The 15,928-nt window shown below is 45.7% G+C and overlaps 1 protein-coding gene across 1 annotated transcript; it reads left to right on the top strand.

Moving 5' to 3' along the window:
• Positions 1-1,054: 1,054 nt before the first annotated feature.
• On the top strand, positions 1,055-15,926 carry prrt4b (proline rich transmembrane protein 4b). The gene is made up of 4 exons (XM_071537666.1): positions 1,055-1,290; positions 1,330-2,180; positions 7,816-7,950; positions 13,102-15,926. The coding sequence occupies exons 1-4, from the start codon at positions 1,055-1,057 to the stop codon at positions 15,159-15,161; spliced, it is 3,282 nt and encodes a 1,093-aa protein (XP_071393767.1). The 3' UTR covers positions 15,162-15,926.
• Positions 15,927-15,928: the final 2 nt, after the last annotated feature.

The following is a 15,928-nucleotide window of genomic DNA, read 5'->3' as shown; positions in this document are numbered from 1 at the left end:
AAATAAATTCATAGAGAGAGCGAGAGCACGACAGAGACAGCTGTAGAGGGGCTCGACTGTTTGCGGATCGCGGAATATTGATGTTTTATTTTTTTTCTCATTACAGAGCAAAATACACCCCCACACAAACAGGCTTTTCTCTCGCTGCTTTAAAGAACAAATAAATCAGAGATTGAAAGAGAGCAAGGCCAGAGCGGAGAGAGGGGGAAGGGGTGGGTGGGGAAGTGTGGGGGGGGGCAGGGTGGTTAAGTACAGCTAAAGCACACAGGTTGTTGTTCTCGCAGGGGAAATTCCTTTGCTGCTCCAGTCTTTTCACTGAGGCAACAGGCTACTGACTTTGAACCGCTCAGTGCTCCCCGAAAAGAAAAGGAGGTCCCCCCTTATGTTGGCAAGTGAGCCCCTAATTCTCCCCCCAACCCCCCCTCATCCCAGTCATACATGCTCACACACACACACACACACATTATTTCTTGGTCACTGCTCACTGAATAGAATACATGCGGATAGAAGTTTTTTTTTCTCTAATTGGCCACTAGGCCTTCACTGTCGCTGCCCAACGACCGTGACATATGAGTAACAGCATGACATAAATACTGACCACCACATCTAACAGGACACCACTAATTGCGGGGCGTCCGTAATACTTAAGTTCTTGTTGTGATTTGTGGTGGACGACATATTTTCGGCCTGCTAACATCAGCAGTCCTCTTGTAATGGCTGGCATACTTTACAGCGGGTGGCACAATTTTGCCCTCATGATATACTTTACAATCTGGAAAAACAGCTGAAAAACAGGCCACACTCTGAGAAACTGCACAGAAAGCTCAGCCTCCCAAAAATGTTCAAAGACAAAAAAAAATAAAAATCAACAGATGCAATGTCTATGAACTCAAAGTTAGCTGTCCAAGATTGGACTGGAAGTATGTCACTCAGCGTCCTGTATGTTCTTGTCTTTTAGGTCACTTCGCCGGAAAGCCAGCCAAACGCGCCTTAGGGACCGGGAGAATGGAGAACAACATGTGACCGGTCCACTCACCACCCCACTGTCGGCAGCATGCTTCCTCTCCGCCGGACCTTGGCTTTGTGCTTGTGGTGTTGTTTGCTGTTCACACTTCACAGGCAGGCTCTCGCCGACGAGGAGGGCCTCTGGGGACCGACGCCGTCAATAGAGCAGCCCGGAGAAGACCCACCTGCAAAGAAACCAAGTTCATATTGGTGGGCCCCATCTCTGCCAAAGCTCCCTTCCCTTCCTTCCCTTTCTTCCCTCCCTTCCCTTCCTTCCCTTCCCTCGTCACCATTCCGTAACCCCTTTAATACATGGGGTGCTAGCTCAGAAACGAAGGACGAAGCTGCCACGACTGCCGAAGAGCTGACAGAACCAATCGATCTCTCGCCGGAACATTCAGGTTCGGGGGAAGGGAGCATTTCTGCCGCATCTGAATCACCCACCGCCCCGACTCAGGAGTTCCTCGCCAGCGTGACAGAGATAAGAACAGCATCACTTCCCACGGGGACATCAGATTCTCCACGCGGCAGCACAGTGCAGAGTGACAATGATACTCTTGTTTCAGACTCCTACTCGCCCGGCAGCACTTCCATCAGAAACACTCTGTTCTCCAACAGTCCCACCAGCACAAACGCTCTGGCACAAAATGTAACACGTACCCACCCACCATGGGGCACCGCGCAAGCAGCGGGACCCAGCATGGGTGCCACTGCACAGCACCTCCCGAAGAACCAAACTGACAAAGGGGAGGTTGAAGATTTTCCAAAAGAGCTACTAACAGCCTCTTCGACGATAGCACCAGAAACTACAGTTCCCACTGCCTCGATATGGGCACCGTCCCGCACCACAACCATAAACCCAGAACTGGTGGAGACCACACTGACCAGACACCCACTAGGGTCCGTTACACCTCCTACATCCCCAGGAACCATGCTGCTCACAACACCAAAGGAGTCGACTGTTGGTATTAGCCTCGGTGCCGGAGAGGCCGCAATGATCGAAGCTCAACCCACTCAGACTGAGGCGGGCCCGGGCTTCTTTGAGGCCAAGTCAGGGCCAGTGGAGGAGCAGACGGGGATCATCACTACGGCTCTGGGGATCGATCACAAACTAGTGCTGGAATCCATAACAAGCACAACTCAGAGCCAAAAGGTTAACTTCCCAATACCAGGAGGTAAGCAAGTTAAACAAATCAATAGTGGTTGTATTGACTCAATGGATGTGATCAATCATCTGCCGACAGGTCTTAAGTCTTTTCAATAGATGACTATCAAAAGGTTCTAGACAGTTCATCATGATCGATAACATCTCTGACATTGTACGTAGTCAGGGACCCTATAGATTTGCATAAATTCAAATTCTCTTGAAACACTGTCAACACTTATTTACAAGTCTGAAATCAACACTAACATGACTGGACTGATGGGCTACAGCATGTGTTGGAATTCACTTAATAGTCTTAATAGTCTATAATGAGTTTTCAGGCAACAATTCACCTCCAAAATTGAATATGGTCAGCAATTACCTCAATGAATGGAAGAAAAGAGTGTTCGACTGAATGATACATGATGCTGGCTGTGTTCTCCACAGTGCATGAAGGGGAGAGATGGTGAGTAGAAACAGCTACTGGTAGCTGGTGGGTTTCTGGAGTCACTTTCACATGACATTGAGGGAATACCTCCTCTTCCCTGGCCCATCCCCCAACACTGCGGCGACGCTGGCGGCAGGCTAGTGTCTGTATGCTTAATGAGTCTTCAGAGGAAGATCCTCCTCCATCTGCAGGCGCATTCATCATAGGAAGGTCAAAGGTCGGGCCACAAAATGATGAGTCGATTATTCTCAGCCGGGAAGCTAGACGGCCATCTGATACAACCAATATAGTTTGGTGGATATCTATGTACAGTACTGTCTGCAGTATGTGTATTCACTGCTGCATTGTTTCTCCATGTAACTGATAATCACCTCTCCAATGTTAATTACAGCAGAGGACATAAGCACATATTTCAATGCTATCATTCCACCAAACGTCCTGTAAAATACAGTACAGTACTTCAGCATGTACATTAACAATTCCCTAGTGAATGAAAGGTTTTTCTTGAGAGCGGCTGGTGTTTTGCATCACTGATGTTTGGGTCACATGCTGTGTCTAGCCTTTCCAGATGTTGTTGTGTGTTGATCTCCCACTCTATGCTTTACGCTGCCTGTATTTTATGAGTCCACTCTCACTGCTGTCGTGTTTTGTCTAAGGCGCTTAGTGTTGTGTCTGTGTTTGTTCAGTGCTCGGTTATTCACCAGTGTGGCAGCATGTAGAAAAAGGGGCTTGGCTTGGGAGGGGAGGGCTACTGTGGCCTGTATCAGTATTCCAAGCGCACACTCAGCGAAACCACCACCTCTCCTATGGGACCATCCGCTCGCCAGTCGCTGTTCACGGATGCTGAACATGCTTCTCGCCATTTAGTCTCCTCCACCTCTCCCACCTCCCTCCATCCATCTATCCCCTCCTCCTCCTTTTGCAATCTTTTTGCCTCCGTGCAAACGCCATCCGTGTCATTTGTTTGTTTTTTTCACAGAGAAAGAGGTCAGCTCCGGCTGCTTTGGAGGGTGAAAATGTCTTGATAGGGATGAGAGGGGCTTGTTGTTCTCCAAGTAGGGATGAAAAGCAATAGAAATGTATTTTTCTTCACCCATCCCCTGTGCTCCTCCATAGATACCCCGGACAGTACTGTACAGGAATCTTGCAGTGGCCAAATGCTTAAACATTGCCAAAGGACACAGGAGGAGACGAATACAGAAATGAAAACAGGGCACCCCTGCATTATCATACATTATCCTACCACAAATGCCCTCTGTGTGCCTTGTACTGTAATTTATTTAAAAACGGCACAAGATAAATCCTTTCACTATTGGAGGTGTGGTAATCCTATACCAAACACATGGGTGGCTTTTCCATCAATCCATAAAGTATTTGTTATGTGGTGTTGTCCTTGAGGGAGCTGCGAGGCAAACAAAATGGCAATACTCCGCATCTGTACAGTGTTTCGAGTCCCCTGCTTAGGGACACTCTAACAGCCAATTGCAAGGTCAATTATGAGAAAAGAGAGGGGAAAAGCCGGCAAAAAGCCTGAGTGAGTGGGGGCGAGAAGCAGATTGCGAGCGAACGGGGGGTTGGTGGTTGATGAGATGAGGGGGATGAAAAATGAGGTTCTTTAAAGCATCTCAGATAGCCGCCGCCATACAATTTCTTTCAAACAGCTTCCCTTCATCCTCCTCGCGTCTTTACCATTAGCATACACTGTACTAATAGGGGGTGGTGAGACTATACCCGTAACGCACTCCATTACTACATTCATCATATTATCTCTGTGATCCAGCACAGCTAAGGGACAGCCAATGCATTACCTACAGATTAATTGATTATGGACATGGATTTGCACACCAAGCATGTGACAGGAATACCTGATACCCTTATCTAGAATATCAGTGGGAATCAGATTTAAATACCAACAGAGAGCACCGTGATGTCTTGGATTTTATGTTAATCTTTTCTTAATGACTCCTAAAAAACAGTTGGAGGCTGAATGAGCCCATGCCTTTTAATAAACTGGCTGGATAGGCCTGTTTGTTTTTGAGATTTGACCCGCAGCTCTCAGGAGCTGAATGAACCACAGACAAAGACCAGCAACTCCAAGTAATGTCCTGATCCAAGGTTACTGCAATAACTTTAATGAGGCTGATCGTCTTGTGTGTAAGATTATAGAATTGGTCAGGCTTATTTCTCACATTAACTCAGAATAATTTTAAAACAAGACATCAGAATGGAACTAATACCCATTCAGACTAATGGAACAGTAATTAGAGATTGCAGTGAATCCCTTGGCATCTTGAAAAAGAGCCAAATAGCACCAACATGATGCAATTTTGTGCAAGCGCATTAGGGAAAATTTCAGGATGAGGTATCTCTGTCACAATATCCAATTTTAATGCATCTGATTAAGAGCAGCCGACTCTCTGCGCGGCTATCCTACCCACTACTATTCTTCCTTATCGCTCTAAGCTCTGCATATCTCTTACAAACCCACGCATGCACTTGTTCACAAACTCACTCAAGGCTGACATAGATAAAGAAGAGTGTAGTGGCAGGAGATGACGGGTAGAATACACAGCCTGATCTAATCATCTGTTTATTATTCCTGGAAGCTGAGCAGAGACAGTGACCGGCTTCTGAAACACATTATACTGTATGTACATCTCCCCTAAAACACTGGATTTGCAGCTGCTGCAGGTTCTGACAGCTAGAGTTTCTGGTTGGCCATCATAGCTCCAAAAATCACTTGGAAAGGAGATACAATGTCAAAATCTTTGCCAAACTGCGCTTTTTGTTCCAAATCCAATTTAGATCTCAGGAGTTGATCACATTGAGGGATGTAAAGATGCATGGACAGGCTTGGAGAACTTCTCATCTTATTAGCAATTACTACTGTTGCTTTGAGCCTTCCCCAGTAATCCATGTAACTTCAGAAAAAGCTTCAATTTGGTTTTCTCTAATGTAAAGACTGGGGATTCTGGTGAATCCTCCAAGGGAATCTCAGGCTTTCTCACACTCCCACAGTCTGTTTGTGTGTGTGTGTGTGTGTGTGTGTGTGACCATGCACAGTGAAGAAGTTGAGTCAGATCCATTCACAGTCTGAGGTGAAGAACACATTGAAAGTGAGACAGAAGACAAAGTTACCAGCAATTATGCATCATGTCTCTTTGAGAGAGGAACTACCTTCAAGTGACAATCGACTGATCTACAGCACATAGTAAAGCAGACTTAAAGGTCCTGAAGGTCAAATTATGTATGCAAACCTGTCAGACTCAGCAGAGAGAAAATGATAATACAGCACTAATGTGGATTGTTACGCAGTTCAATAAGAAGCCCTTGCTGTTATGTTTCTCTTAGCAAGACTTTGTAGAATGGAGGTAAAATGGAGATAGTCCACTTAACTTATGGCTCCCTGTCTCATCCCTCTCTGCCTTATTTTGCTCTGTCAGCAGACCAACTTTTCATAGCTGGTCATCAGTAATTTTGCTTGTGATGTGCTAATGTTTCATATTGATGGGTTGACAGAATGGCTGCGTGCGCACACTCACACACACACACACACACACACACACACACACACGTACACACATTCGTTTTGGTGCATGAAAGAGATGAGGAGGAAAAAGAAGATGGGTCATTTGTTTCCACACGATCATGAGAAAGAGAAAGAGAGAGAGAGAGAGAGAGAGAGAGAGAGAGAGGTGGCTGGATGTTGGTATACTATACAGTTTATTTTTGCCAGTCTGCCAGAGGCTAGTTCCGCTGTATGTGTGTGTGTGTGTGTGTGTGTGTGTGTGTGTGTGTTTACTGTCCCTATCTTATTCGGTGCAGATCTCGTTAGCCATGCTAATTAAGCCCAGCGCTATAGGCACACCAGTGCAGATCCAAGCGGCTGCAGTGATCTGACTGTAGAGCATATCCCTCTTTATGCTGTGTCAACAATTCACTTCCCACTGTCAAAACAAACAGCAGCATGATTAGAATACCTAAATGCTGCAAGACACTTACTTGTGTACGGACAACTTATTAATTCAATAGCTACTGCTGGATATTATGTTGCATATATCCAGTTAACTGGAGGAGAACCTGCCAAGTGAAGTTTGCAGGTAACAACTGCCAGATCCTGAGCCAAAGGACCCCTACTACCGAGTGTGTGTGTGTGTGTGTGTGTGTGTGTGTGTGTGTGTGTGCACCTGCAGGTGTGTGCATGTATTTGTCTGTGTGAGCTCTCCTCCACTGCTCATTACTCTCCCTCTCCTTCAGCTGAGCCAGACATCCAGCTGTGTTGAGGTCAACAGTGCAATAAAGTGATGAGTGGGTTTTGCTTTGGAGACTTTCACAACTTATGATGGACTTGGCGGCTCTGTGGAGAACCTGGATTATAAAGTAGTAGCTTGAATTGCCTCATAGCTGTTTTTTCCAACTCATGATCACTCCCCCGAGTCTTTTGCCTGGCTAAGTTTCGATATTAATTCACCAGTAATATGAAGATGAGCCATACTGTGCCTGGTGCACCTCACTTCATCACCAAGTCTGCTCATCAATTTTGGCTAACTGACCTACAGGTGAGCTTGCAGACTGCTGTCCTATCTAAATCCAATCTGGACCATCGCTGCTTTGCAACTGTTTGTTGTCATACAGACAATACTTGACTGTAGAGACAGAGAAATTTTGGGTGTGCACCAAAGAGGAAAGAGAATAACACAGCTCAGCCATGCAATTCAATCATGCAATCTTTCTTCGTCATTCTCTCTCTTTGTGCTCTGTGTTTTGACCGAGCTAATGGGAAATGCTTTGCTTTGCTTTGTTTACCTACTTCTAACATCTCTAAGACAGATGATTGAATAAGGGGGTCTGGATTCATGATGGACCAGACACAAATGCACGCATACACACACGCATAGGCAAATACACACACAGAGGGACGTCGATCTAATTAGACTACAGAGGGCCAGACTACTGTGCTATGGATGGCTGGCTACAGCTAAGTGGATGATAGGCCGATCCATTTGACAGAACTGGGTTAAGAAAAATATTCCCTCCATTCTACTACAGTATGCAGTCTCAAATGTGAGCAGTAGAGAGGGGGTTAAACTCTCTTTTGGCAGGCTTGAGATTACCGTTTGCTAATCTGTCTACTTGGAGCTACAATGATGTGAACTTTAAGTTGTGTTCTTGTCTCTGTCGCCGTGAGAGTCTGAATTGCGTAACTCTGTCTTCCCAGGCAAAGAGGATGAGGACGATGAGGCTGAGGAAGGTGCAGTTTCTTTAGCGGCAGACGGGGATGGCGAGACGAAACCAGCAGACATTTCCACAGCATCGACTAATCCGCTGACAACATCCCAGCTCCTGCCTACAGGTGAGCGAACACTCCCCTTGACATGTAAACACACACCGTCTCAGCACCTACAGCTTAACATCACAAACACTCCCTTTGTCAGCATGTGTTTGCACTGCGATTTAAATAAGAAGACAGCCGAAAACATGCTGTTTCTTTCCAAACCAATCCTCTAACTGTTTCAGTACCTTTGAATCTGTCAGAGAGAAAGAGAGGAGACTGGGAGGAAGCGTTTCCCTGCATCCCTTGCCTGAAGCCACTAATTGCTTCCAAAGGGAGGAGAAACAAACTGCTCGTTCAAGCTGTGCTTTTTAACAGCTACCAAGATCAGGAAAGATAGGGATCTCTGCCCACCTGATTAGCAAACATTTTTCTGTGCTGCGTCTCAGGAAAAATAATCTGTGGCATCGGATGATACTGCTTGTCTGTCATCACGAAATTGATTTCTGGTGAGATATGTGCTGATTAAAAGATTCACTTACAATCCAGTTACACTGAAGCAGCTGTAACCCACATTACTGAGCCCAAAATAGCTGATATTGTCAAGTGATTTTCAAAAATAGACTTGTCAAATGTGCTACTTGCTGATGACGGCACGCCACGGGGCCCCACTAGTTTTGGTGTGTCAAAGACTGGGAGGGAGAAAGAGAGAGAGTGATTGAGTGAGTGAGAGGATAATGTTAGCAGTCTGTCTGTCAAGCCGATGCATGTCCACCATATAGAGAAAATCTATTGCTGAAAATGCCAATTGTACTTCAAACTTCATCAAGTAGTTATCACACAAACCCTGCATGAGTATTTGCTTTAGTGGACCCACTGCAGGTGGTTTTGCTTGAAGTGAACCTGTTTAGGAATCCGATAAAAATCTCCCTTTCAACTCAGCCTCTCCTTTCCCGCCACACACACCTGGCTCCTCCTCAGTATGCATGATCTTGCTTCTCCATGAGCTCCCGCTAAATTGCTTTTTTTCTGAGGTGAGCCAAATTGAAAGTGAAGGCAACCAGCTGAAAACTTCATTGAGCCTTCGTTTTTCATGATGCAGAAACAACACGCAGCCAATTAAAGAGTGTGGGGTTGCTGTGGACGTATGTATGTGATTTGCCCAGGGCATTAGAGGAATCCTTCACGTTTATTACTTAAGGTATTTGACAAGTTGAGCTGATGCAGGTGAAGCCTTTCCATATTTTATATCATTGGGCAAAACAATGAAATGAATGAGACCATTCTCCAGACTTTCGCTTCATTTCTCTTTTGTATTTCCTGTGTTACTCATTCCCACCTCTGTAGTGTAATTAAGTCAAATTAAACCTTAAATACTTTATTTATATCATTCACCTAATAGCCACAGTGTGAAAACAAGAAGGGCTGCAATTGGCAACTTCCCATGTGGATCAAATGAAGCCTTCAGATGAGAAACCATACAACTCATATACATATATTTTTTTTATATGTAACATGCTTGCAGTTGTATAGTCAATCCACATGCTTTGCAATGTGAATGTTATATATCAGCTGAAAATACACACCGTCTACTGTTTTTAAGTATAACATTACTCAAACTTATAGAGGATGATTTCTGAAAACATACCAATTTTGACTAGTTAAAATGAACCTATAAGGTTGTTCTTTTGAAGACTTCACTGTTGGATTTGTTTCTCAGTCTGAGTGTTGGTGTCTATCTAGATGTGCTGACTGTCCCTGGCCTGAGGGGCTAGTTCCTGTTCCCACAGGAATGTGTCAGATGACCAAGCAGCATGCAGTGGAACGTAACGGTCTGATCCGCCCCTGTAATGCAGCCACCACATACCAAACCCTACAATCCAGGCCGCTTGGCTGGTCGGGCGCTCCGATGTGACATTTATTGACCTGACACTAAGCATAGCAGTAGTTCAACAACGAGTCACGTTTTCCACTGTGCCTGACACAGGGGCAGCAAAATCATCGCCCTGGAAAGCAAACAAATGGACGGGGGAGTCACTGGCCTGTCATAACATGGTACCCCACCTCCTTTATCAGCACCCCCTATTCAAAATGCCTGCTGCTGTGTGTTTGTCTCCACCCACATTTCCCACACGGTTATCATCTGTTATGATAAGATGACATCATTAATGCGATGGCACTGTTTTTTTTTTTTTACAGCAGTGATATGGTTATATTTATTGCCTTTGTTTATAGCTAGTAAAGGGAAGTCACAACCTTCATCAATGCAAGATTAAAAATGGCTCCTCCTTGTATTACAACATGACTTCCCAGTATCTATGAATAGGCTTTGCTGCGATTCTCATAAAATCTGAAGGGAGTCTGAAAAATCTTAACCAGGACTAACATTACTATTTCAAAATGTGGGAATGGTTTTGTTATGGGAGTACCAAACTCCTCAGGACACTGCTGTGATTCCAGCTCAATCACTGCGTATATAATTCAGCCGTTCCCTCTTGGCACATTAACAGAATAGGCTGTAATAAATGTCATAAGTTATCAGTATGCAACAGGATGTTTTAGTCCATTTACTGTTATTAATCCATTAAACTGTTTGAGCTGCCGCACTGCTTGTCAGACACACTAAACCTGCCCGGCTCCATCGCTGAGCAGCAACGCCCGAGTCCTTGCTGAATTCCCGACTGGCACTCACACATCTGTCTAGTTCTCTTCCCTGCCACATTTGTTCCTAAACTGAACACTGTGCAATGCTGTAGCAACATCGTGAAAATGGTGCACAGGGGAGCCATCTTGACAACATTTCATTTCTGCCCATTAAAGATTCAGCAGGCCCTGATTAAAAAACACTGCATCAGTGCAAAAACAAAGCCTCTTAAAAACTCATCAGTCTGTGTTTCATCCGTGTTGGGGACATGATTAAGCCTCGAACGGCGGCTCGGGATGTCATCTGAAATAAAACTGCTGCGTCGCTCGGCGAGACACGCCGCTGGCAGCGGGCTCATATTTCCTAGAGCTTGACATTTTCATCACAACCCAGGACTGCGATTCAAACCGCAAGTCGGCAGCTGAATGAGGGATAATGATAAAGAGTGTCAACAACAGACAGTCGGCAAGGAAGTTCTCAGGTTTATACAGAAGCACCTGTGAAAATGTTCCGCTGCTCAAGGGGGGGTCTGGGGCATGGGTTGCTTATGAGGGGTGAAAGAGGCTTGTATATGTGACAAGCATGCCACATACAAACACACACATAAGCCCACAGGCACACACATATACACAGGTACACACCAGCATACACACACAGGCATTAATCAAAGTGAAAAGGGCTTGGGGCCTTTTGTGTTGCAGCATCATCTCAGTAATGTTGGAGTGCTATAAGCAGACTCACACTGTCAACCCCCCCTTACTAGTTCACAGACTCTCTACCCCCCTAGAGCTATGGGCCTACACATTTATGTGTAATGGAAGCAGCACTTGCCATGCAATGGGTCTATTCAAATGGAGAGGCAGATAGCAGAGGCGTTGGAAAGATGTGTAGTGAAATGCAGGGCAGGAGGAGGAGGACTCTCGAGACTGTAAGAGAGTGAGGAGCCAAAATAGTGGCGTTTGAAACAGAAAACTGTCCCAGTTTAAAAATAACAAACCCACCTATGGAAGTTTCCACTTTTTGAAGGCGGGTGTTTCAGGGAAATCATAAACAAAGGAGTGAATTAGGGGACCGGGACAGGGTGGGATGGGAAACGCAGCAAGAATACAACCTATAAAAGTACATTAAAAGACAGATGAGAAGGCCGCTGCCTTGGAACAAAAACGTTCAACCACATGTATTCCTCTCTTGTTTGTACTCAGGAAACATCTTTAATATACACACAAAGATTTAGGGGTTTGCGGTGCATGCGTCTGCACATTTAGGGTCTCAAATTGGCACGCAACATTACCACCCGACATAATGTATTCCCCAGGCCTTGCAAGGCAAAAAAACATAATATTTTTTTACTGTCTCAGACAAGAGTCACAACCATGCCTTTTGGCTGTACTTAGCCACATTTTTGCACCACCATGTCCACTGTTAGTGAGAACACAATGTTCTTAACATCTCACTTATCTCTCACCAATATGCAAAAAATATCTAGGTAACTACTTGCTTCACCAAACCTGCTTGTTGTGTGATTCACTGTGCTCTCAGGTTATCCTGTTCATTTGTCCCTGTCTCTGTGGTCCATTACAGAGCCAGGCTCTTTATGGAGGAGTGATTGTCTCTGATACGCCTGGAGCAGAATGACTGATGAGCCTGTGTGTCTTTGAATGACGAAGATGCAATTAGAATTTGCTTCTCTTCTGTCTACCTTTTTTTTTTCAACATGAGAGATAACAAGCTTTTGAATCCACCATTACTAGACTGAAGGTCTGAGTAATGTTCTTTTCTGTGGTGGAGAGATAACATGCACATGGCGATGGTTATGTTTTATGGAAAAGAACAAGCTCCATGAAGTGAAGCTCTGTGATATCAAGTTTGAGACTGAGAATGTTAGTCTTCATGCCCATCTGTGAGGCATTAGGCTATGTGTAATGACTCATGTTAAGTCCCATTCAAGTCTTCTCCCAGTAATTGCATTGTGTAAACATGTACATATACAGCGCAGATGAGCTTTGCAGGCATTTCAGTAGTGTTCACTCATACACATATTTAAATGGTCGCTCCTTAATTTTCCAAGCCAAACCACTTAGAAGCAGCCATTTCCTCCACAGTGCTAAAACATGTCTAACACAATCATAATTAGCTGCGCTTGCATGGAAACTCCAGATGGCTTACGTAATCTAAAGGAAACTAGCTTTGTGGTTCTGAGTGGACTGATCTCACACACACACGCACCCCTGCCTCCTCTTTTGGGCCCAGCCCAGTTTGAAGTTTCCTTCTTACAAGCTTCTGGCTTTTATACAGGATTAGCGCATTAGGAAGAAAAGCATGCTTTCACGGTCCTGGCCCAGAGCCAATTTGTTTTCTAGCTCTGATGGCTCTGAGGTTGAGTAAACGCTGGTGTGTACTCTCATGAGTAGATGATTAGAATGGATTTAAGTCCTCTGGTCGTGTTTTATACACATACAGATACTCAAAGTTTCTTATTTTCTGTGTTCTCTAGCTTTTCAATTACTCATTCAATTGTTCATTCTCATGTCAGCTATTTGATGCAAAACATGGTGGAACTCAACCTGAATTCTGTGTTTTTTTTCCAGGCAGTCCTCCAGAAACACATATTCCTCTGTACACTGAAGACTGGCTGTTCAACCCAGCAGACAGCGACATCACCTTCCTCCCTGACTGCAATAAAGAACGCTCTGGGATCTGCAACCTGTCTGACACCTGGGACTCCACAACGTCCTCAAATGTGTCTCCCACACAAAACACCACTGCCGCCAACCAATCAACCGACTCCTTGCTGATCCCTGCTCCGCCCATGTTAGTGCCCTTGTACACTGACTGGAACAGTGCCATGGCAGCCTGGGGCCTGGCCTGGGAGGCACATGTTTACGGTGCCGGTTGTGTCTTTGCCATGCTAACCCTGGCCTCAGCGCTCAACCTGCTGTGCTTGCCCCTGCGCTGCCCGTCTGGATGTGGCTACTTCGCCCTGGTCAGCTTGTTTCTACTAGCTGCTGGTTGTACAAGGGCTTTCTCTCTCCTGTATGACGCCTATGGCCACCAGGACCGCTTGGCCTCCACAGAAGCCTCACTGATACTCTACGAAGCTCCATTTCCCTGCCTGACTGCCGCCTTCGGCCTGGTCTTCCTTCTCCTCTCCATGCGCTCCAGAATGCAGCTGTCCTACTCGGCCTTCCAGAGGCCCTGTTTCCTTGCCTGCCTGGTTGTCCTGCATTTTGCTGCTGCGTTTGGTCCAGTGACGTTACTTAAGTTCTACCAGCAAAAGCCTCCCCTTTGCCTCTTTCTCTCTCTCATTTCCCGTGGAACATTTGTAGCACTGGCAACATTTTTGTCTGCTGCCTATTTTGTATTCTATATCTATGTGCGGGCAGACTCAAAGCACATCTACCACCTGAATAACACGTCTCCAACACCTGCTGAGCGTTACAACCGCTGTCCCTTTGCTGAAAGCCGGGACTGGGACCGTGCAGCTGTAACAGTGTGTCTTTCAGCATTGTTCTCTTTAGCATGTGCTGGACTGCAGTTATATGCAATGCTCAATGCTATGGGTATTGCCGGAGGAGAGGAGGTCTTCCGCCCCTGGCCCTGGTGGGCCTTCCAGTTCAGCTGCAGAGTGTGTGAGCTTGGGGTTTGTCTCACCTTAGCCTTGGTGGTCGCACAACCGGTCTACTGCTCTGACCACCTCCCAGCTGCTGGAAGCTGCTGGACTGAACTGTTGGCAGCCAAGTCACCCATCCTGCCTGGGAGCTACCAGTGGACCCTGAGCCAGCAGGAGAAGCTGGCCATTGTCGACACTGTTGGGCTTGGAGAGACAGAGAGCCTCCCTCTATACACTCTGGTGGATGAGAGGCTTGGCAGCAGTCTGAACGGCCTGGACCTCCTCTACCACAGCAACCGGGCCTTGGCTTACCGAGATCTGGACATGGATTTGGACTTACAGGGTTCAGAAAAACCTGGGGATGGGGGAGGCGGAGCGACATCAGGTGGATCCTCATTTACCAGTGACTCCACTGCAGATCTGCGGCCACCTTCGCCCATCAACCTGCGTCGGAGCATAGACGAGGCACTCTTCAGTGAGGCCCTGTTTCCAATGAGCCTGTTCAGCCCCTCTAGGCCCATTCGCTGCAGTGACCTATCCCTAAATAATCACAGTGCACTTTCCAACGGCGGCCCAGCTCTCTGCGATCCACTCTCAGTTGACCCTGGCCTGTATCGGACCTCTTCCTGTGTGGAGATGGCCTCTCAACCCCAGCCTCGAGGAGACACTGTTGTGGGCGCTCCACCATCTCCCTCCCTGTCCTCCTCCTCCAGCTGTTCATCGCCTGAGCGTTGGAGGGGCAGTTCTTCCTCCTGCTCCCTGTACAGACCCTCTCTTGGGGGGTCCTCGCTGGTCCTCTGCCCCAGCCCAGAGAGACACACTCCTCCCCAAGAGGGGGGCACAGGCCAGATGGCATCCGCTGGCCACCAGAGTGCTACTGACCTGCAGAGGCGCTATCATACACTGGGGTCGGCCTCACAGGAGAGCCTGGACCTGGACATGTCGTCTGAGGCAGACCGATCCGTGCAGGAGGAATTCATCAGTGTTTGCAGACAAATCGATGCTTTGAGCATCTGCAGTGAGACTATTGATTTATAAAGGACACTCTGGTCAATGAAGGGCTAGACAGAGGACTTAAGATTGTCTGATTTGTGGGGTAAGTTAGCTATCAGATTTTTTAACAGCCTATTTGATAATGCATGGTAGCTTTTGCGTACACCAAGAAAGACCATATGCTGCCAAAAACAAATTTTTGCAGATTTGATAAGCTTTTGAAGGTGGTCATTAGTTGATGTTGATGAGGGTCCAAGTGCCATGAATGTCAAAAGCCAAAAGGTAATTTGTAAGTGACTTTTTCATGTTTGATAATGGATGTTGAAGTTTGATACTCTCAAAAGAAGTGTTGGTCTTTCCAGTAACATTTTACTGAAGGGGAAATAACAGGAATTCATTTGTACAAATGTTTTTATTGCATTCCAATAGATAGTACTGTGATTGAATTAAGCACTTATTAAATAAGACTACTGATATTAAGTCATATGCTTTTAAATTCAGTAGAATAAGATTGTCATTCAATGTCATGTTGAAACAATGGGATAAATATTAGGTTTGTCAAACTTGGAACTCTCGATATAAATTAGAAACACATATTTCACTTGCAGCAATGGTGTAGCAGTGACCTCTACTGGTAGAATGCATATATGTTACCATATTACATTAATCCTCTATATTAAACACCAATGGATTGTACTTCTAAACAACAGCCTCTACTACTCTACTCTACAGACAGCATCATCTATGACCAGCTTACTAATTTATTTAAGTTTAAACATTACTTTTATCTCAATACATTGTTTAATAAAAGT

Source organism: Centroberyx affinis, unplaced genomic scaffold (genome assembly GCF_046629955.1).
Source record: "Centroberyx affinis isolate AG114_WGS23_722 - 3 ecotype Tasmania unplaced genomic scaffold, CSIRO-AGI_Caff_v1 ptg003100l_1, whole genome shotgun sequence".
NCBI lineage: Eukaryota > Metazoa > Chordata > Actinopteri > Beryciformes > Berycidae > Centroberyx > Centroberyx affinis.
Note: the sequence above shows the minus strand (reverse complement) of the source record. Positions and strands in the feature narration are given on the sequence as shown.

Bases quoted from the DNA above. Each gene is read 5' to 3' on its own strand.
- prrt4b (XM_071537666.1), top strand. From the start codon at position 1,055: ATGCTTCCTCTCCGCCGGACCTTGGCTTTGTGCTTGTGGTGTTGTTTG. The intron at 1,291-1,329 runs GTCACCATTCCG...ATGGGGTGCTAG, and splicing joins TCCCTTCCTTCCCTTCCCTC to CTCAGAAACGAAGGACGAAG. The intron at 7,951-13,101 runs GTGAGCGAACAC...TTTTTTTTCCAG, and splicing joins ATCCCAGCTCCTGCCTACAG to GCAGTCCTCCAGAAACACAT.